The 21,064-nt window shown below is 44.3% G+C and overlaps 1 protein-coding gene across 2 annotated transcripts in view; it reads right to left on the reverse strand.

Moving 5' to 3' along the window:
• Positions 1-21,064, reverse strand: part of LOC114054940 (unconventional myosin-X-like) — a 91,250-nt gene that overhangs the window by 60,251 nt on the left and 9,935 nt on the right. Inside the window, exons 2-8 of one of the 2 annotated variants that reach the window (XM_027878545.1) lie at positions 16,737-16,835; positions 11,100-11,258; positions 7,058-7,245; positions 6,684-6,818; positions 2,179-2,303; positions 853-866; positions 154-238 (exon numbers count right to left, since the gene is read on the reverse strand). In XM_027878545.1, coding sequence (XP_027734346.1) covers positions 154-238; positions 853-866; positions 2,179-2,303; positions 6,684-6,818; positions 7,058-7,245; positions 11,100-11,258; positions 16,737-16,835 — 805 coding nt within the window. Of the gene's footprint in view, positions 1-153; positions 239-852; positions 867-2,178; positions 2,304-6,683; positions 6,819-7,057; positions 7,246-11,099; positions 11,259-16,736; positions 16,836-21,064 lie in introns of those variants that run through there. The other variant, XM_027878555.1, reaches the window with a different exon arrangement.

Consider the following 21,064-nt stretch of genomic DNA (forward strand, 5'->3'; position numbering starts at 1 on the left):
TCAATTCCCCTTTCTGCTTCCCACAAAATCACCATATGGCCTTCAAGAAAAAGCTACATATCAAGTACCTGAAATATCCATGCTCTGACTTACACCTGCTTCACTTGCTGGACTGGAAAGAGGACAAAGCCATACTCTATAACATGCAATTACCTTTCTGCTCCCCGCTCACACCAGCTAGCAGAGCATAAAAGATGTGATAATTCCTCTCTCCGGGGTTCTGGTGTACCACTCTGTTCTGAAACAAAGAATACAAGAGTAGCAAGTAGAAAGAGACTGGAGTTGTGGTTGCAAAGAGAGGACAAGGATACAGGTAAATATCCAGGGCCAATGTACAAGAGGGGCTTCTTCCAGTTTAGATGGTTTTGTCTAAATAAATTCTGTATCAAGCTCTTGTCACATGTGGCTGTGCAACTGACCATGTGCTGACTTCTCTGTACTCAAGAGCCCGCACATGGACAAACTGAACCTGTCAGTTCTGGCACTGCTCCTCAGTGAGTTCCTGAGTCCTAAGTAAACTACATCAGAGCAGAATGCCCACATTTGGAGTTGTACCCCATATTCCTCTCTGTGGAATGAGTTTCCAGGTACTTGTTCTCTCCCTTTCCCCTCAATAAGCAGCTTTTTCTTGGGGTCTCTCTGTAATGCACAGAGTTTATCAAAGATAGGAGAAGAGGCTCTGATAAATACATAACAAACATTGTTCCTCTGCCTTATTTGGGACAGTTGCAGTTGTACACATAAGGAGCTAAGGCATACACATTGTGATGAAGATAGCATCATTCAGGAGGTGCTGCCACACCATACTATGGGAAGAGGGCTCACCCAGCAGTCAGAAAAGGTGATACCTACCTTTTCCAATAAATCTGAACAGCAAGTTAAGGAAAAAACATTCAAGTGGCACATGCACATATTTCTTGATGACTGACAAAGAATCTTCTAAACACACAGGGATGAACCCTGTAACAAGCGGCAAAACATTAAATAACTGACACTGTGGGAAGTAGGTGAAGAGTGGTCCTAAAAATCATCTCAGATCATCCTCTCAACTCATTTTACAAGGAGGTATGATGTGCCAAAGAAATATTTAAAAGGGCAGAGTGAGACAGAGCATAGGCAACCTAACAAAGGATGAGCCACATTAGGAACACATAGAAAGATTAGAGGCTACTCTAATCTGAAAGTCTATATTGCTCACAGCAAGTCTTGCATCAGTTCTCATTGCTTCTGCAAGAGACCACTATCTTTAATCTACTGACAGCACAGAGAGCAGAGACTAAACAATGCAAGCCTGTTATTTACAATGGTAGTAAATTCATCTGGCTGCTACTCCAGTGGAAATTGGTGTGGTTTGCAGTCAGCAGCAGCTTTGAAGATCACCATCAAGAAATGTAGCCAAGGCAGCTTTACCTGCCTCATGTAGATAAAAGATAGGTCTAAGCCTCTGGGAGAGGGCTCCATGGGCATACAGGGAAGAAAGTTGTCACGGCACAACATAATTTGACTATATCCAGTCTTCACTGTCCTTGTTGTCACCAGAACAAGCTCCTCATGGAAGAGGTCATGGCACCAAGCCTCTCAGACAACAAGGAGCATCTGGACGATGCTCTTAAGGCATACAATTTCATTTTAGGTAGTCTTGAGAGGAGCAGGGAGTTGGACTCAATGATCCTTATGGGTCCCTTCCAGTTTGAGATATTCTATGATTCTATGATTAGGATTACAAGGCCCACTGGAGATCCCAGCCCAAAACAGGGAGTCATAATTCTCTTCTGCATCCAAATATTTCGCAGAATATAGTGATTCTTAGTTTGGTCTCACTTTTGTCAATCACAAATTCATTGGCAGAGCTAACATAAAGCAATAATTTTATGGGGAACAGAAAGGATGCAATCAATGTGGCAGCAAATACCAGGGTTTTAAGAAACAAGTGTTGAGATTGCCAAAGTGAAAAGTCAAACTATGTCCATACCTAGTGCAGTACCTAGTTGAAAGGTTTCCAGAGTTAGGTGCTGCCGAGCCACAAAACAAACACTCATTCTCTCTTTAACTTGCAAATTTCCCCACAGTTATAAACTGGCTTTGAGAAACTGTGATGAGGGATTTCCTGATCCAAACTGAGCATCTCTTCATCTTCACTAACTCCGTCCATTTTTGATCCACTGAAGAAAAGGATACAATCAGTTACTCTGCCTCCCTGGATGTGTCCATGTTGAGAGAAGTGCAACTGGATGAACTTGCCAAAGCGGCTGGAGTTGTTGTTATAAACTGTCTTGGCATTTCCAAAGGCCTCCAGAATGGGGCTGCAGGAACAAGGCAATGAAGATATGATTAGTGGTGGGATATCATTAAAACAAAACATGTGCCCAGTCTTTTGACATTTGCACAGAGTGCTCTGCCACAAGAGATTAATTTGTTACAGCACCAGCCTGGACAAGCTGGGAGAGCTCAAGGGCAGGGAAGAATGGCAGAAGCAATTTAACACACTGCTAGATAGATTTTAAACCTTTGGGATTGGAGTTAATTAAATCAGTCCCCAATCCATATGGGCAGCTGGTGCTCACACTGTCAAGGGCATTCCCCACCAATGTGGCTTCAGCAAACAAAAGGTGGCAAGACCCAGCCAGGTTGTGTCCTTAACACAGCAGCATCCTGTGAATGGGACTGTATTATTTTCAGGATTTTCAGAAGCATCAGACATATAGGGCAAACACTCTGTAGCTTTAAACCACATACTTCTATATTTGTTCTACCTTTTTTATTTCTGCCTTTGAAAGAGAAAACAGTATAACACATCCATTAAAATTACAGGCAAACATCTTCAAACTAACAAACACAGTAATAAAATGATCTGTTTGGTACTGAAATTTGATACTGGAACACACAAGCCCTTGTTACCTAAATCTTGCTTAGGCTGATACGAGCCACATGGTTTCCAAGTACAGGGACTATACGCACATAACAGATTCGAAAGCTATATTCTAAGAGAGCCACATTATCCACTTCAGGAAAAAAGAAGTTGTAAAAAACCCTATCACCAAACATCAGAACAGGCGATAAATTGAAGAATTTTGTCTCCTGTCACCTTCCTGTCTTCAGGAGGTACATACGATGTAGAAAACAGTGAGTTGAAATGCAGCTTGGTTCTTGCTTCACAGAACAGTTAAAGGGAAAAGCCTAAGCCACTCAAACTGACACACTGAATCCAGGTTTAAAAATATTAATTTCTACAATTTAGACAATTCTAAAATAATCTGAAGGCCTGACAAGCAAGGAGTCATAGAGATGCTACAAGAACAGCCTGCATGTTGTCATGTCTAATTTTAAAACATACACAGTTTAAACAAAAATTATTACTGTTATTACCCTCAGAAGTATTGGCATTTAACTATCTCCATTGATCCACTGTGCAGTTCCACTGGAGACTGGGGCGAATATGGGATTATTTACAAGTTTATAAATATAGCATCAAAAATAATCACAACTACAGACACCACTGGAGCTTGCAGAAAGCTTCAGGTCTTGTGAGTGTTTGCTAAAGGAGAGCTAAGGTTGGGGGAAACACTCAATAACCTTCAGGAAAATTAAGGCAGTATTTTCGTAACTTACCTCTTGAAACAACCACTTCCAAGAAACAAGCATAAAAATGAAAACTGCTCTGTTACAACACATTACAACAATAGAAATGTCAGTTAGAGAAATCTGTGTGCACAGATCAGGAGAAGTTCCTTGCCCTGGAGAATCTGAACTCACAACTCTGAAACAAGCATGTAAATAAAGGACATTGCACAGGAATATCCCACTGAGCAAACCAATGCCAAGAATCAACCAATTTAATGGGGAGAGCCAGAAAAAGGAAGGACAGAGTTATGTTATGTGACTACCATAGTTGCAGTGAGAGTGCAGGAACTAGCCTGCCAATCTTTATGGCTGTAAATCATGTCAAAATAGGTAAGAAAAAACACAAGGGAATACCTTTACAGTTTAGTTTGGCAACGGGCTCATGTATATGAGTGCTGAAGTCTTTTAGACATAGGGGAGGAAATAAGCTGATGCATGTCTGAGGCTGGCAGCAGTTGCAAGGCAGGGCAGTGAGGGTGAGCTGGTTCAGTCAGGAATGAGGGCAGGTGCCTGGGCTGAGCAATCTGCCCATGCCAGCAGCACATCACAAGGTGGCACTTGATGCAGCAGTGAACTGTGAGGGGGAGCAGCACATCAGGAGGGGGATGCTGGCTGCTTGGCTGGATGAGGGCAGGGTGTGCTCCAGGATTCAAAATGATGGGGACCAGTTTCAGCAGAGCAGCAGAAAGCAAAGTCTGGAATTTAGAAATACTGCACCATATGCACTATTCAGTATTCATATGCATAGCTGAAGACAAAAAAGAAGATTCAAAGACTTGGGGGATGAATAACAGGAAAGGTGGCTATGCCGTCAGCAGTGGCACCCAACATGGAGAAGCAAGCAAGGAAAAAAGCTGAAAGTTAGCAGAATTTTTAATGAACTGATGGAGATTTTCAAGAAGGAAAACAGACCGAAACAACAGGGCCAAAGGAGTTTTCAGAGCCTGACTTATGAGAAATACACCAAGCCTGAATGTTACAACATGAGCAAGTGATAGAAAGCTGATGGAACCTTTGTTTGCAATGCTGTCTGAAACTGAGAAAGAATCCAGCATTGTTCCTTGGTATGTGCTGGGCTGCAAGCATGAAAATCCACCATAGGCCAACCCGAGGAGGGCCACTGGCAGAGTAAGTGAAGCTGAACCCCAAACACAGTAGGGGTTCAAAGTAGGCTTCATAGGAGTGGCAGCAGCTTCTTGGTCTGGGCCAGGCCTTCAGCTTCCTGTCTTCAGGAAAAAGGTGACAAATCAAATTCACTCTCTCACCTTGCACTAGAGATGTATACAGAACAGATCACAAGCTCTTACATCACTCCAGCTCACAGCTGTGGCATCTCACAGTCTCAGGAATCACCTATCCACCATCATAAGCTCTCTGGATCACTGTCAAGTTACCACTTAACTGCTAAGCATTCTTGAGCCTTCTAAGCCGCTTGCCTTAAAGCAGATTTTGCAGATCTTGAGTCATGACTGTACTGCACTTCAGAGCTTTTTACAATTTGCCCACATCCTTGATAAAATCTGCACACCTGCAAAGTATAAATCATCAACAGCAGTCTCTCGAGCACCAGGTCCAAGGGCAACAGCCCTTCTGCTCAGTGCTGCTCTGCTTATAAGGACCCTGAAACACACAATGCTCTCACAGCTGCCATACTACACACTGCAGGTCTGCTTAGGGTATTTTCATCACAGTTACCTGTAGCTTTTCTGCATCACCATCTTCCAGGAAACATTCCTTCTCTCTACACGCTGAGCCCTGAAATATGCCACTTGCATGTGAGTCACTTTCACACAGATAGTTCAAAGGATTCCAACTTACTCTTATTAGATCCTGTTGCAGATATCTGATTTACTCCTCTGGAGGTTTCTGCAACTATCACAGGCTCCAGCTAGGACCAGCCTGCAATCTCAACTTTGACAATACCCCCAGCAAGGTTCTCCAGTCATAGGTAAGACAGTCTTGTGCTGAGAAATTTTGTTTAATTTATTAAATAGAATTCAGGTATTAAAGGAGGAAACAAACAATTAAACAGCCACTTAAGTAAACATTCTTTCTCCCTCTTCCCCAGGCTTACCTAAAGTCAAACACCTATTGACCTCCTTTTGTTAGTCTCAGCTTTCATTTTTACCTCAGTTTACACCCAGTCCCTCAAAACTCCCCCAAGGCAGCACAGGAATCTGGGGTCACACACACAGGACCGCTTCTTTCTGTCACTCCTTGCTTCCTCATTTTCTCTGCTTCTTTTTGCCTCTTACTGCTTTTCCTCAGCTGCACTTTGCTTCTTCAGGTTTTTCTGAAACTTTTTTCCTTCATGTCCCTGTTCCAGTGTGGGTCACCTCTCCCTCAGGGGTGTCCCTGCCCTTGCATGGACCATGGTCCCTCAGGGGGGTCAGGACCTCTTTTGGCATGAGGAATTTCCCCAAAGCATGTCTACATCTCCTCATGGTTGCTGACTTCTCTTCCAAACATGTTTGATCCAGATGCCTTCCCTGCCTGCCTGATGCCCTGCCAAGGTTTAGGTGGGTGTTGGTTGTTCCCTGGTGCCAGCTCCAGTCGAGACCAGTTGTGACCACCTGGGGCCCCTTTCAGCTTCCATGGATGTTCTCCATGATATCACTTGCCTGGATATCAGGAGAGCTGCAAGGAGGCCCATGGGACCCCTAGGGCAAGACATTCCAGCAGCCTGAAACACATGGAGGCAGAGGAGAGCAGGGGCAAATGGAGACCAGAAGTCAGAGCATGACAGAGACTTGCTGTGAGGACATCCACAACTGAGAGGTAGAGCATTAATTCTCTGGCTGCCATGCACACCCTATGTTGCTGTTGGAAAGAAGCCTAATCCATCCATAAACATCTGGGAGAGCAGCCAGGTGAGGTATCCCAGCAAGACCGCAACCTTCGCATTTCCTTGACGTGACACCATTCAGCTCTGTGATCCTCACTGCTCAGGTCTGGCTCCATCCATGGCCTGGCTACCCAGAAGGCAGAGCCCCACAAAGGCAGGGCCTCCCCCAAAGGCAGGCTGACTCAGCACGTTTGGTGCCCATGAGGGTGGACTGTACCTGCTTTCCAGGATGGCTTCTTCCACGCAAGTGCTCTTCTCACACACAGGGGCCCCAAGGGAGGTCTGGCTCATGGCTGACAAGAATTTCAGCAGCAACTTGGTGCTCTCAGTCTTTCCAGCTCCACTTTCTCCACTGCCAGGAAAAAACATACATTCCATTCACAAATCCAGGACAGACAGAGCTGATGACCATCCCACCCATGGCACAGAAGAGATCTCTAGAAATAAACACACGGCATCTCTGCTGTGACAAGCAGGAATCAGGCAAAGGTAGGAAGGATGGTGTGGATATTTAGGCAGATGCCAATGAAAATGGAACAGCGGGAGCAAGGTGTGATGCAGCGAGGGAGTAGCCGGTTCTTCATTTCTAACCTTATCAGAACACACTGGCTGTCATGACGCTTCCACAAGCAGCAGTAGCACTCGTTAGCGGTGGCGAAGATATGGGGAGGCAGCTCACCCAGCCGGTGCTGTCTGTACAGATCTATGGCATCCACACTGTACAGACCAGGGATGGGTTTGTAGGGATTTACTGATGCCAGGATGGAACCAATGTTTGTCTAGGGGGAGAAAAAAAAAAAAAACACAGCAAGGAAATAAGGCTCCTGAAAAAAAAAAAAATCATGACAAACCCAGACCCTGAAATAACTCATGGTGAAGGGAGAAAGCCTAAATAAGGATGTTGAGCTTTGGCAGAGAACTCCCCAGTTTGGCAAAAAAATGTCAAACCCCAGGGAAGGGGCTGCACAATTGGGTATGGAAGAGGCACTCTGAATTTTGCTGCTTTACAATATAACATTCTTATCCTGTTATCTTTGCTAAATTAAGCTTATACAATTTAAGAACATGAAGTCATCTTCATACCCAGCTACCTTGCTGTGTTTGAAGCTGAACAGCACAGCCAGGACTGAAGGAGTCTCAGGAGTCTCACCTTCAATGCCCCTACACACACAGAGTCTTAAGTGGAGGGGGCTTGGGAGGGTTCGAGAACCACCTCAGCAAAGAGACAGACACACACACATACACACACGTGCACATACATGTGCAAAGAACCACTAAAGCATACAATTTTTCTTCTGCTGAAAAATGCTGTTTGGAGCAGCTTAAATCGTTTTGTGAACCAAATCAAAATTGACAGCTGAAGGTGAAGCTCTGGATTTCAAGTCAAAACATTTCTACATTTTCTAAACATTTAATTTTGAAAATATTTATTTTGAAAATCTCACACTTCAAAAAAAGAGGTAGTAAGGTTTAAAATAAAATACCCAGAGCCCAATATTGAATTTCAAATCTATTATATTGTGAAGTCAGAAGGAAATTAATTTTGTTTTTTAGGGCATGACTTTTTCGGTTCAGCCAACCAGCTCAAATCCAGTTATTCTCAGAGCTGCAGAGCTCAGAGCAATGGTGCCATCTCTCTCCTAACAATGGCTCTGTAGTATGGTCAACATCCATCTTAAATCCTGCTGCTAGAGTGGTGGCCTCCCTCACAAGGACATCTTGGACTGCTCTACTCCAAGAATACCCATTCTTAGCAGAGGAAAGACTTAGATTGCTGCAGTAGGTGCCAAGCTTTGTGGTAAGGCATGACATCTAGTATTATTTCCAAATCATGAGTCACCACATACATATAAAAGCATTTCAATGCATCCACTGGAGAAGCTGTAAATGAAACGCTTGGTGACAAGAAAGATGCATCCTGCCAAATGAAATCTGGGGCCACAGCAATGCCATGCTCTGAAGCCAGAAGCCAAATGGATAAGATGCTGTAGTCACCAAAATATTTAAAACTCATTTATTAAAGCAGCAATCAGAGATCATCAGGGGGATAAAAAGTCTCCTATGCCGAATTGCATTATCAGTATGAACAGGCTATGATGGAACAAATCCTGAGGATCCTCTGACATGGACCTCTGTGGGCAGAAATATAATTCATTGGTGATAAAAGCAATAAGCAAGCAGATGAGCTTTGGCCAGACGGGTAGAGGGAAAGAAGAAAGTATTAAGTGAGAAAACATGGACTGGGGACAAAGCCTTTTACAAGCAGTTGAGGAACAGACATTGTCCAGAGACTACAAGACAGAGATGTTCATTCTAACTCTTCTCCCAGACCTTCAGAGCATCTTCTCCTCTCAGATGTTTCATTTTGTATTTCCCATTCTAGTTTCAGCTCTCCCAAGGAACAGAAATCCTTTCCAGAGAACTTCTGGAAAGTCCTTTCCAGAACTTCTTCCAGTACAGCCATCTCTTTCAAAGGTGTTTCTAAGAAACTGCTCCATCTCCAGTTGCAGTCTCCTCATCCCTTATCGACAATTTCTATCCACAGTTTTTAACAGCAGTAGCATTTTGCATGAACTATGTACACATCAGCTACTCTATCAGCAGAGAAGTCTCCAAAGCAGGACAAGCTGCATGTGGCATGTCTGCTTCTCAAGACAATAAATCCTACTTGGCTCATTAGGCATGGCATTGCTCAGGACAGCACAAAATGGGGCAGTACAGCCCCTGGCTTATTTATAAACCACTCACACTGTGTTGGGTCTACTTTTATTAAAGAATAGAGGAATTGCAAGAATGAAGAGGGGAGATGCACACCTAAAACAGACTGTTGCTGTGCTCACATAATGTCCTTGAACAGTTGGGTAAGAGCTTGAATAGTATTATGTGGAAAACAAGAGGTACTGTTGAGCTGATACTGCTGTAGTAAATCAACTACGGTTATCACACTAGTTATCACACTAGTCTACATATACTGCTACTTACACTCCCTATCAGAAAGAATCACCTTTAGGAGCTCATGGTAGGATGCCTCCAGGCATCCAGCTCAGAGCTGCACTTTTTCACAGCAGCTGTCCACTCCCCGTTCTCAGTTGTCCATCCTCTCATTAACTATTTTTATTATTAGGTACTTATTTTTAATGCTAGTTATCAGTATTCCAGGTTACACATTCCTTCAAGTGAACTTTGTTTTCCAGAAAATTATATTTCTCACCTACGTCTGATCTCTCCAATTTTCTTCCAAGTATTTTTGTCGCTGACTGATAGGCATAACTCCTCTCAGCACAGCTTCAGTTGCAGCTTTAGGCTACTGTTTTCCATCTGTGGAGATCACTGAGGATGATATTAAATGAACTGCAGCCCTGCACCATTCATGGTATTCACAGAGCACTGCAAGTCATTAGGTGGCACTACAGTTGACATTCTCAATTTCTGCTTGAATGAAAACTATATGGAGCTGGGCTACACCAAAAAATCAGAGTGACATTCATGCACTATGCAAAGGCAAAAAATGAGGTGTAAAGGTGTTAAACTTTAACACCTTTATGCACGGATGGAGAAGGTACAGAACTAATGCTGAATAAGAGAAGGAATGACACATCAGAGCTAGAGGAGAAGCTTAAGGAGATACAACTGCTGTGAAACTGTCCCAGTGCTGGTGTTGGTGGTGTTTCTGGTACAAGGCGCAGATAGAAAAGGGAGAGAATCCTGCCTTGCATATTAAGATGTGAGGAAGAGGAAACAGGAGGGGTAAATCCAAATGGGCCAAGAGCTACAGAGACACATAGCATGTGTTAAACACAGGATAAGAACAGCAAGGACATGGGACATCAAAATAGTGTGTGCACATGGGTACTGCCATAGGGTCACAAGGGCTGTGTTGATACTCAACAGGCAAGGGGGTCTACAGCAAAAAAAAAAAAAAAAAAGAAAAGAGAGAATTTGCAGTCTCCTCTGCATCCAGTGCAGGAGATGGTTCAGAAATAGGGTCACTTTACTGATAATTTCCAGGAATACAGGTGCATATGGCCTGGTTGCCTTGATAACAGTTGCTATGCAACACAGAAAGAGATTTACATTTTTTCTGTCATAATCTGAAAAACTCTGTGTGCACATAGCATGGACAAGGAAGGTAAGAATAAAGCAAGGTAAGGCAGTCTTTGTAATACATCCTTCTCGTCCTCTCCAAGTCTCACAGAGCAGTCTGCCATCCCAGCACTCCAGGGATGCCTCGTCCCAGGTGTGCTTTTCCTCACAAGTCCCTTTCCTGACACCAGTCTCCTTCCTGAGGGCCTGAGAGGGAAATCAGGAGATGCTTTGAGTATTCATCTGTGCAAGGAGAGCAGAGCAATTAAAAAAAAGCACAACTGCATGTAAAAGCAGAAGAATTAGACAACAGGTTTGCATTCATGTTTTGGAAGTTCTTCCATAGATGCAAAGAGGCCCCTGTGGTAAGGGTAGCATCTCACAGGGATGATGGAGCTGGCAAGGCAGAAAACCCCCTCTAATTCCTATCCACATGAAACAATACTCAAAAAAATGAGGCTAACATCAGTATTTCACGTGCAAAGTGGCAGCCCTGAAGCTAAACAAAAGAAAATTGGCCAGAAGGGATGTGGCCCAGCCTGGCACTTACATAGATGTTACCCTGTTGGTAACGCTGGTGCAGGTTAAGCAGGATGGCAGCTTCATGCAGATCTCCCAGCATGGACATGTCTTCTACCCCATCAACGCTGGTCTGGTGCATTGGCAAGACCTTTTCCCTGGAGAGAGAGGCCTTGGGGTACTGGAACACCTGGAAGAATGGGGAAAAGGACAAATAAGGTCATGATATCTGGGCACATGGTCTGATCTCCTACCAGAAACATGCACCTTTATACTTTGGCACTGGAAAAATGAAATGAGTAAGGCCCAGACCTGCTCCCTATTTGTAGGGATCCTTACTTTTCTTGGCATCTTTCCGTTCCTGTCCCTACCTATTAGAGCTCTTTAGCCAGAAACCATATAGCATACTTCCTTCTTTTGCCACAGAGTCAATCACTATGGATGAGGATAAATCAGTGCAAGGTTACTTGACTTCCACTGAAATCTCCTTATCAGGAACAGGACACCAGCCTCCAGATGCACTAGGCTGGACAGGTATTACACATCCCACTCATGACTGTGAATATTGATGGCAGCTGCTCCCATGAGACCAGGAACAGTCTTTCACAAAAAACACAGGTGGGATCATGTCTCTGACTGTGGGGAAGTAGAGGCAAAGCTTATTTACATTCCAGGTTTGGCCCTGCATTCTCTGTAGAAGCAGCCAGAGAGCATGTGGGAGAGGTTATAATGTCAAGAGCAAAGGAAAGCAAAGCAGATGAGAAGCCAAATAAAGTAGTGACATCCTCTGTGTGTGCTGGCATGTACGTATATGATACAGCTTTCAAAATATTTGTACAGTGACACCTATTAAATTCTATCACTGCTCTGGGAAGTACCCATTTTTCTCTCTGTGCAGTTGCACTCTTCTTGCCTCAATTGCTGCACCCTTCTTCCTGTTAGAGCTTCCTCCTCCTCCTCAACAACCCACTCTTCATTTATCAGGTCACCTTCTTCATTCCCTTTCAACACAGCTGATATTATGTGGCTGTTCTACTCCACCACAGGCACATCCCAGCCCTCCTTTCCTCCTCCTCAAGCACGATGCTGGCATTTCACAAAAGTTATTTCAGTTGCTTCCTACTCTTGGATTCAACCATGTGCCATCTCCCACCCAGCATCCAAAGCTGTTCTAGATGGTAAGACCCAAGATAGAGATGGGAGACTTCATACAGGCAGCCTAGAGAAGGAAACTGGTAACCCTTCCAAAGAAACTTGGGCTTTTCCTTCCCTTCCGGGGCTCTGGTCTCTACCTCATTTCTATCCCTGCTTGTCAGCCCTCCTGGGTGCCAGCAAGAAACTGACAGCCTCCGCAGAGAACGAGCCATGATCTGTAGTGTTGATCTAACTGGTTTCTCCTGCCTGCTTTTCTGGTGTGCTCAGGCTGCCGTAACTGCTAAGGAGAGGCCATTCCTGCAGCTGCAGGCAGCAGACAGAATGAGGTCACCCTGCCCCCTCCAGCAAGCCGCCCTTGCGAGTCCCTTGCAGGGTGCTCACGCTGCAGCGCGCTGCAGGTGCCCAGCAAACACCCCTCCTGGGCTGTGAGCCAGTGCAGGGCAAGAATAATCCAGCACAGCATCCCTTTATGAGATTTCCATGATGCCTGCACAACCGAAACAGCAGCTCTGTTCCTGGAAGGAGTTGGGGAGAAGAAGCAGGCTCACTCCCCCAGGGGTGTTCATCTCATGTCTGCCCAGTCGCACCTAATGTGGCAAGGGCTTGGTATCTTCCACTGGCAGACTGCCCCACAGCCCAATTTTTTTCACCAGCCAGGAGGCTTTCAAAAATACATAATTCATGTTCATGAACAGTGTAGAACAAAGCCCAGTCCAGAAGACAGGCTCTGTCTCCAAGCCTCTCTGGTTATTGCCACACCAGTTCTGCACCTGGGTATCAGAGGGGTATGGCTGCCAGCAGCAGGACACTCTGCTAGCATGGCCTGAAAAAAAAACACTTTTTTTTTTTTTTTTTTCACAGCAGAGACCTCAGGCACTTTCACAAGAAAACTGAAGGAGCAGGAAGGGATAATGGGACAACTAAATTCAGGAGAGAGTACAAGCTGCAGATGCGTAACATGAACTGGAGTCTGTCAGGAACAAAATCACTTCCAAACCATGAGGCAGCAAACGACCCTGGTTCTCTCTTCTCTGCTGACTTGGACTAATTTTGGAAGGGGACAAGTCAAAAATGGCATGACGTGATCTTTCCTTACATCTGCCTGGTACTTACTCAGTTACCACTGCTTTGTCAGCCTTGTGGCCCTCTGGGCCAGAAGAGAAACATTAAGAAAACATTTAGAGAAAAAGCTGAGTGGACAAGAGTCCTAAAAGATATCGGACAGCTGGCAGCACCTATGCCAAGAGGCTGCTGTGCACAAAAAGTGATGGGTCAGAGCTTGTTTCCTTGCTCCTGTGGACAGTGTGGTAGAAAATGGAACCCTGAAGAGCAATAGGAGTCCTAAATACACAAGTAAATGATTAGTAGAGGTTAGCTAATCATCTGTTAAACCTGTCTTGAACCACTTGGTTAGTGTTATTCAGTCATCCCTCTCTAGAAAAAGTCTGGTCCAATATCCATAAAGAGTTAAGCTTTGTGCTAACTGCTCTGGCAGGACTGCAGCAAAGGTGTATTAGGAGCATTGATTTCGGTACCCTCTGGACAGGAACACTGCAGAGGTGAAATATATTCCCTGGAGGAGCAATCTGATGCCACACTGACATCCTAGCTGAGGCCAAGATGTCACCTGTTTGTCACTGAGGCTGCAGAGGTTCACATAATGCCCTTGCACATCACTGCACCTCTAGCAGCTCACCCTTCCTCAGGCAGAGGCTGGGGCGTCCAGTCCCACTGAGGTTTGGGAGGTGATGTCTCCGTGTCTCTGCAAGGCACTTGTGACATGCAGGAGAGTTTTCAGATCTTCCCTGCACCAGGAGAAAGCTGACAATTAATTTGCTCTCTGCCCTCCAGAGTAGAGAGGAGTTTCCGGTCTCTGTATCACCAACCGGCTGCAGGGATCATCCACTGTCCTGGAGACAGACACGTGGTGTCATGGTTTTTTGTTCCCAATACTGTGTCAAAGTGGCTTTCTTCAAGGAGTTCAGAGATTTGAGACACAAACAGGATGATGCTCCACTCTTAGAGCTCCAGTAAGGAAGCTTTTGATACCCTACAGCTCACTCTGGACCCTTCTAGCAATGTGCCAGGAGAGCAGTTTGGAAGATCCTCTCCATCATCCTGCTACAGGCAAGGTATGCTAGGCTGTTATTCAGCACTACTGAGCTGAATACGATAGCTGATTTTTCCTGAAGCAAGTGAGAAGTCAGACAAACTGATCTCTCAGCAAAGTTGCCCCTGGAGTTTCCCTTTTCCAACAAGCTAATATGTAAAACACAAAGTTACAGCTGTCAATAAGCAAACGTTTCTTATTTGGGAAGGAAAACAATCAGCTTTCAGTCTAACAGGCACCTCACGACACAGACAAAGACTTCTACTCTCTCCCCAGTGAGAAACTGATTTTGCCTCAGGTTTAGCCCACAGTCAGAACAAAATGACCGTGACACTCTCCAAGCCCCTGCAGTGGTCAAGAATAAAGCAAAACCTGGCCAGCAAAGAAGCAAAGATGAGATTGCCAGCCCTGCTCACCAGGCTCAGCAAGGAAGAATGATTCCTTCTCAAACTCAATTCCATCCATCAGTGCCACCCTGAGCACATAAACAAAGCTCCCACCTGGCATCCAAATTATGTTTATCCATAAAGTATTTGGCTACTTTGTCTGTATCATGGTTTCAAATCTTATCTTTCATAAGGATTGGCTCTTCCTTTCCTCCCAGGAAGACACATTTCTGAAGGATTTATTGCTCAAGGTGTTTTTAAGGAAGTGAAAACAAATTGCAAAAGCTTTGAAGGAGTGGACTTCTTACCTTAGAGCTGCAAGAGCTGCAGGTATGCTGGGCCACAGCAAACATGAGGACAACTAGATTTAGGTGTCCTAAAAATCAGAGGGATCAACCAGCCCATTTAACCCAAAGTGAAGAAGTTTTTACCTGAGTTTTCACCTGGGGTAGCCAGTCCCTCCTACAGGTATGAAACAATGGAAGTGGCAGGCAAGGGAAGCACATAGGACAACTATTGTGGGGGGCACTGAACAAGGAAGCCCTTTAATGATCACCATGTGCTTTTGCTGCGTAAGTCATGAAGCACATGCTCCTTCAGCATAGTGGTTTCTTGTTTCATGGGAGAAAAAACCCCCGAATCCAGCTTTTTTTTACACCTGTGAGTCACCCAGCATCATCCTGTGCCTGTCTTCTGCCTGTCTATATACAGGACACAGGTTGGCAGTGGGTGCACCCCCTTAAATGGCTCTAAGGTGGGATTTCTGGTGTCCTTTCAGAGGTGTCAGGTGGGTTTGGAGGATTTTACAAGGCCACAGCAGCATATCAGAAGAGCCCATTGTTTGCTGTCCCTCCAGAGGCTGCTGCACTACCTGTGATCCCTTAAAATGTGTTAGTGACTATCTAGCACTTCCAAAAACAAGGATCCCCAAGGAGGAATTTGAGAGATTACAGTAACCAGATGAAAAAATTGTGTTTGCTAGGTGAGCTTCCATCTCTAAGAAACGAAACAGTCTCTTTAAAAAAGAACTACTTGAAATCTAGCCCTTTCAAAGCAAGACTGAAAAATATGACAGTCCTACCACTGACTCCCCACTAACTGGAGTCCTAAATCCCCTTTCCCCCTGCACCCTCCTTTGTTTGCCAGGTAAGAGGCTGAAGAAAACCTGTCCATTTTTCTGTAACAAAGCAGCCACCTGCAGAGCCCCATTCAACAGCACAGCTGAGCAAATCTAATTGCTCACTGCTGGAGGGCACAGTCCTGCCAGCTTCCCCATCCTCCTCCGAGACCAGGCACCAGTCTGACTCACCAAGAACCTCCCTGAAGGCAATGTTAGCAGGGTTAGCCAGTCGAGCTGACTCACTGAGGACTTGGACGATCCCCAGAGATCCCTTCCTACCAATATTCCACGAGCACTACAGCAGATGCACCAGGGAACCACGAGGAGCACAGGGCTGGAAATCAGGCTGGAAAGAGGCTTGTTCCTATCACTGTCAGAGAGCTCTGCTATCAAAGCCTGGTTGCCCTGCTGAACTGTCCTGTGCACCTCTGCTGCATTCACACCACTGACTGACACGGGGAGCCCACTGCCACGTGCCCCTGACCCAAAGGGCTGATGGCAAAAGCTGCTGAAGCAACCGGTGGTGAACACAACAGCTCTTACAGTGGCACAGCTTGCAACAAGTACATCCTGGCAGGAAGGACCGCTTAGTTGGTGGAGCTGCCTCCTTCCCATGAGCATTTAGCCAATACAATGGTTTTGCTAGGCCGTGAATGCAACTCCTTCAAAGATGACACAAAGAAAACCAAGAAAAGTGAGGTGGGCAGACAAATGAAGAACAATTTTCTCTTTTTAACCTTTGTTAGACTTTTGGCATAGTTTGTAACAGGGCCCGGTCACATTTCAGACAGAATCACAACATTTCAATTGATACATTTCAACATGACGGTCATGCACAACCAAGAAGTCCATCTTGCAACTTGGCATAGGCTACAGCCTCATGCAAACTTCACTTACCGTGCCATAATCTGAGGTGAAAAGCACGTTTCCATCGGCACACAAGCCAACAGTGCATGGCTGCAGCTGGTCCTGCTCCCGCAGCCATACCCTGGCACCCTGCAAAAACCAGAAGACCTCCCATTACAAAGAGCTGGAGCCTGTCAGATCTGCACATGGGGTTCAAACACCCAGGGAAAGCTGGCAGAAACTGAATTATTCAGAGGTTGCTTCCAAGCTACAGATGCTTAAAATTTTTAAGTAAGTGGTACTTACTTTTTCAAAGAAACCAGTTTTGATTTTTTTAATGTAACATGAGCAGAAGTAAAGGCAGTTTTACTCAGCTTCATGTGGAAACCAAAGGAAAGAAACACCAATTTTTTTATAGAGAGTGTCTTGGAAAGACACAGACACACAGAATAGTGGGTTTGATTGTCTAAATATTTTCAAACTTGGAATATCCGGTCATTAAAAGTCATGCTACAACAATAAAAATAGAAAATATAAATAAAGCATGTTTACAATTTCATACACTCACGCATCATTGTAAGTCAAAATGCTTTCAGAAATCATCAGGGCACAGCTAAGTAGATATGTTTACAAACTCTTGCAAAAGTTTCCTTTGGTAAATGAAGTAACTTGAGTGTTTCTCTGATGTATTCATACACTGATGTATATATGATGGCCCTGATGTCTGATGTATATATACACTGATGTTTATATGGTTTCACATACACTACAACATCCTAAACTGCTCAGTGTCTTTCAACACAAGTCTAAGCAAAAGGCAGATTTCTGGTAACATATACGAAGGGATATGCAGGGCAGTTAAATCTCATAGCTTGCCTACCAAAATAGTAGGGAAAATAAGTTTGCTGGATTGGCCTCTTCTGCCCTGTCTGCCTGTGGGACCTGGTACAAGGGAAAGAGCAGGAGAATGAACGCAAATCAGGGTGAGCATGACCTGCAATTATGCAGAATTAGGGAAAACATCACATTTCAGTTACAGCAAACTAATCAGTTCCATGTCTTCCCATAGAAATCACATAAACGCTGCTTAGACAAGTATTGCGAAAAATCCAAAGTGCTCAACTGTTGAGTTATATTAAGGCCATCCTGCCTTTCATCGATTCACAGACCTACTTTCTTCCTAATTTTTTTTCTGCCCCTAAGTTATTGATTATGAAAGCCCTTCCTACCCTCTTAATCCCATCAGCACCATTAGCTCTTTGCTTGTAGGCTTATCGTGTTTGAAGAGATGGAATAGTATTTCTATATTACATTATACAGAATGTGGAATGCTAATTCTATTTTTAATGATTTGTTTTTAGTTTAGGTGGTTTTTTTTAAACTACTTTAGCCACTTTAAACACTTTAGTACCCTGGATTTTCCTTATTGTAGAAGATACATCTATTGGCCAACCTACAGTCCTTCCAATACAGGAACTGAGTTTAATGACATTAAAAAAGGCCTACATAATTCTAGCTTTACTGTTGTGTTCTGGTCTAGAGTTTCCATATCAAGCAGATTAATTTCCCCTCACCAAGTGAATGAAAAGCACCAGCACATCTGATCAGCACCTAAACCCACAGGTGGTGTGCAAAGATCACCCCCACCATTGACAGCGACCAGTAGCAACAGAAAAAATATAATCTTATGTTACAGATTCAAGTTTCAAGATCCCAGAGAGCTGGTATAAACCATGCATTGAATGCAGAATTTGAGGAACTATATAGAGGCCTTTGTGACATCCTCTTACATTTTCTGAAACTCTTGATGCTTGAGACAAAATGTCCTGAGGCATCTAGGCAAGACATTGCTGTTGAGAAATCATCCATTTCCCAAATCACATTCTGACTATTTTGCATAAATATATGAACAGCAATATGTGTTAAAAGATGATATTTTTTCTATTTTCACCAAAGAGTCCTACTAGCACCACAGTACAGAGCAAAGAGTCAGAGAAGAGCAAGGCTGTGTCTAGAGTTCCCAACTGGGAAAGTGGGATGAAAGAAAACCTTTTCTAAGACACTTAGTGTAAATATCCCCAACAGTGCATTTCAATGCCTTCAGACATCAGTAACTCAGGATTGCATAGATGAGAGCATGAAGCAAGTGCAATTTAATAAGGAGGCAAGCCTGCACCCTCCCATTCATGCTGCACCCCGATGCCATGGCATGCATGCCCCACCCCCCCATTAGGAATGTGTCATGATGACAGCACCTTAAATGGTCTGCCCCTGAAGACAAGAGGGTCCAGGTTACACAGACTTTACGCTCCCTGAGCTCGGAAATAAATTTCGAGCTAGACGCAGTTGCTAATCTGACACACAAGTGACACTCCATGGGTATGGACATGTTATTTTAGATACCATTTAGAGGGGAAAAGAGGGGAGATAGACAATGGGATCATTCTGGTATCTTCAACACATAGAAATTATCTGAAAGTCCAGTCCTTTCCCAGCAGAAGTCCATGTGCAAAAGCACTGACAAATATTCCGAAAAGGAGATGTAGTTCTTTTATACAATACTGCACAAACTTATGGCAGATCCTTTTGTGTCCTGCTAAGGACTAGAAGGCAACACGCTGAAGCTACCAGGCACTGTGGCATTTCAGCTGCCCAGAACTACTTACTTCAGTTTACTTTGATGTTGCAGCTGTTTCTACAACAGCAATTGCCTCCGCCTAGCAGAATAAATTCACCCAGTTATGTTGTTTCCAAAAGGAACATCATGCTGATACAGCCAGAAAAGGAACCACAAAGCAAATAATTATTGTAACTTCTGCCCAGCATAGCTCCCATTTCCTGGAAGGCCAAATTTGTTTTAGTGCATCTCCTTCTACCAGCCCTTTTTTCTAAACATGAAATTCCCCAAGGAACTTTGACTAAATACAGAAACAGATGGCGACACCAAAGAGACTGCCCTCTCTTCACTCCCCTCTCCCCCAATACCACACATCTCATTGATCAGTTGAAAGGATTAAATTGAGCAGAAAACTTCCATGAACTGCCAGTCAGCAAGGCTGAACTTCCATGGGAGAAGCAAGGGCACTAGCACAGAGCAGTGCCCTGCACTGCAGAGCAGCGACCTGCCAGCTCTGGGGGGTCCCAGCAGGCAACACAGAGGATGGTAACGCCCTGCTCTACTAGTACAAGAGTAAAAACCCTTCAGCTTTCAATCTGGGATATACAAGGTCTCACCCTCATCCAGAGGCAAAGTAGTTTAACAAAGTGAAACAGGCAATCACTGATTTGAAAAGAACACCTTAATAGACAGTGTCGGAACATCAACCAGTGATGAGTTTGTGTAACCACTTCAAATAAAATACAGCTGGCTGAAAAGTGATCATACAGTCAACTCAAGCCCCTTATATAATGAGAATAGCTCATCCCCTCCCAATTCTTCTTCTACCAGGAGTTTATTAGGGGTCTTGCTTTGATTTTACAGGCAACAACAACAGCAGGAACTGAAAGGAATAAAGTAGTAATGTACCAGAGTTCCTATATCAAGGGGAGGTCACTCGGATGTTAAACAAACTCTGAGACCAGCATCCTCATTCCTATCCTCAGCGACAATCTGTCCATGAACTGGCCTTGCCACAAAGTGCGTAGCAAAGCACAATCTTGAAAACTGATCCCATACCATGGGGTTATAATTCAGAAAATAAATTTGCTTGCATATAAGGAGCAGTGTTTCATCAGTACTGGCTCCCTGTCACACCATGATGCCTTCCACTATGGACAGTAAACTCTAAGATGTCTTTTTTTTTTATTCGCATAATATGATCCTAGAGTCAGAAATAAGTAACATTTCCTGGTATTCATGATATCAAGAAATCACTGGAAGCCACAGATTTATTTGGCCTTCTATGCCGTTTTTTACAAGTCTGAAACCAGAAGTTCTGTCTTACATTCACATGCCTGTATCTGCATCTCAGCAGATGCAGTAAACTGTGTGGGCAGGGAAAGAATAAGGGAGATCTTGCATGATGTACCCAGGAAATGGGCATAGAGGCAGATGGCAGTGCACAACCCTTACTGCAGTAGACATTAGAGTGTGTAGACATCAGCTACATCTTCCTCATCAGTTATTCAGCTACTGAAGGCAGCAAGGTAAGCTCCAGAGAACAAGACACTCTGTGGCCTCTCTAGAGCTTCCCAACCCAGCAGGAGGCACATTCAGAGATTGACATGAGAAAGCCCCTACTCCACAACTATACCACTCTTCAGAAACAAGTTATCATATTCTGTTCTTATTTGTGTATTCTGGACTACCCTTGAATCTCCATGTTCTCCCAGGATATTCTCTCTCTTCTGGAAATGGTTTCTTCCCATGCACAAGCAGG

This window comes from Empidonax traillii, unplaced genomic scaffold (genome assembly GCF_003031625.1).
Source record: "Empidonax traillii isolate 1590-97213 ecotype Southwest subspecies unplaced genomic scaffold, ASM303162v1 scaffold5:size3517227, whole genome shotgun sequence".
NCBI lineage: Eukaryota > Metazoa > Chordata > Aves > Passeriformes > Tyrannidae > Empidonax > Empidonax traillii.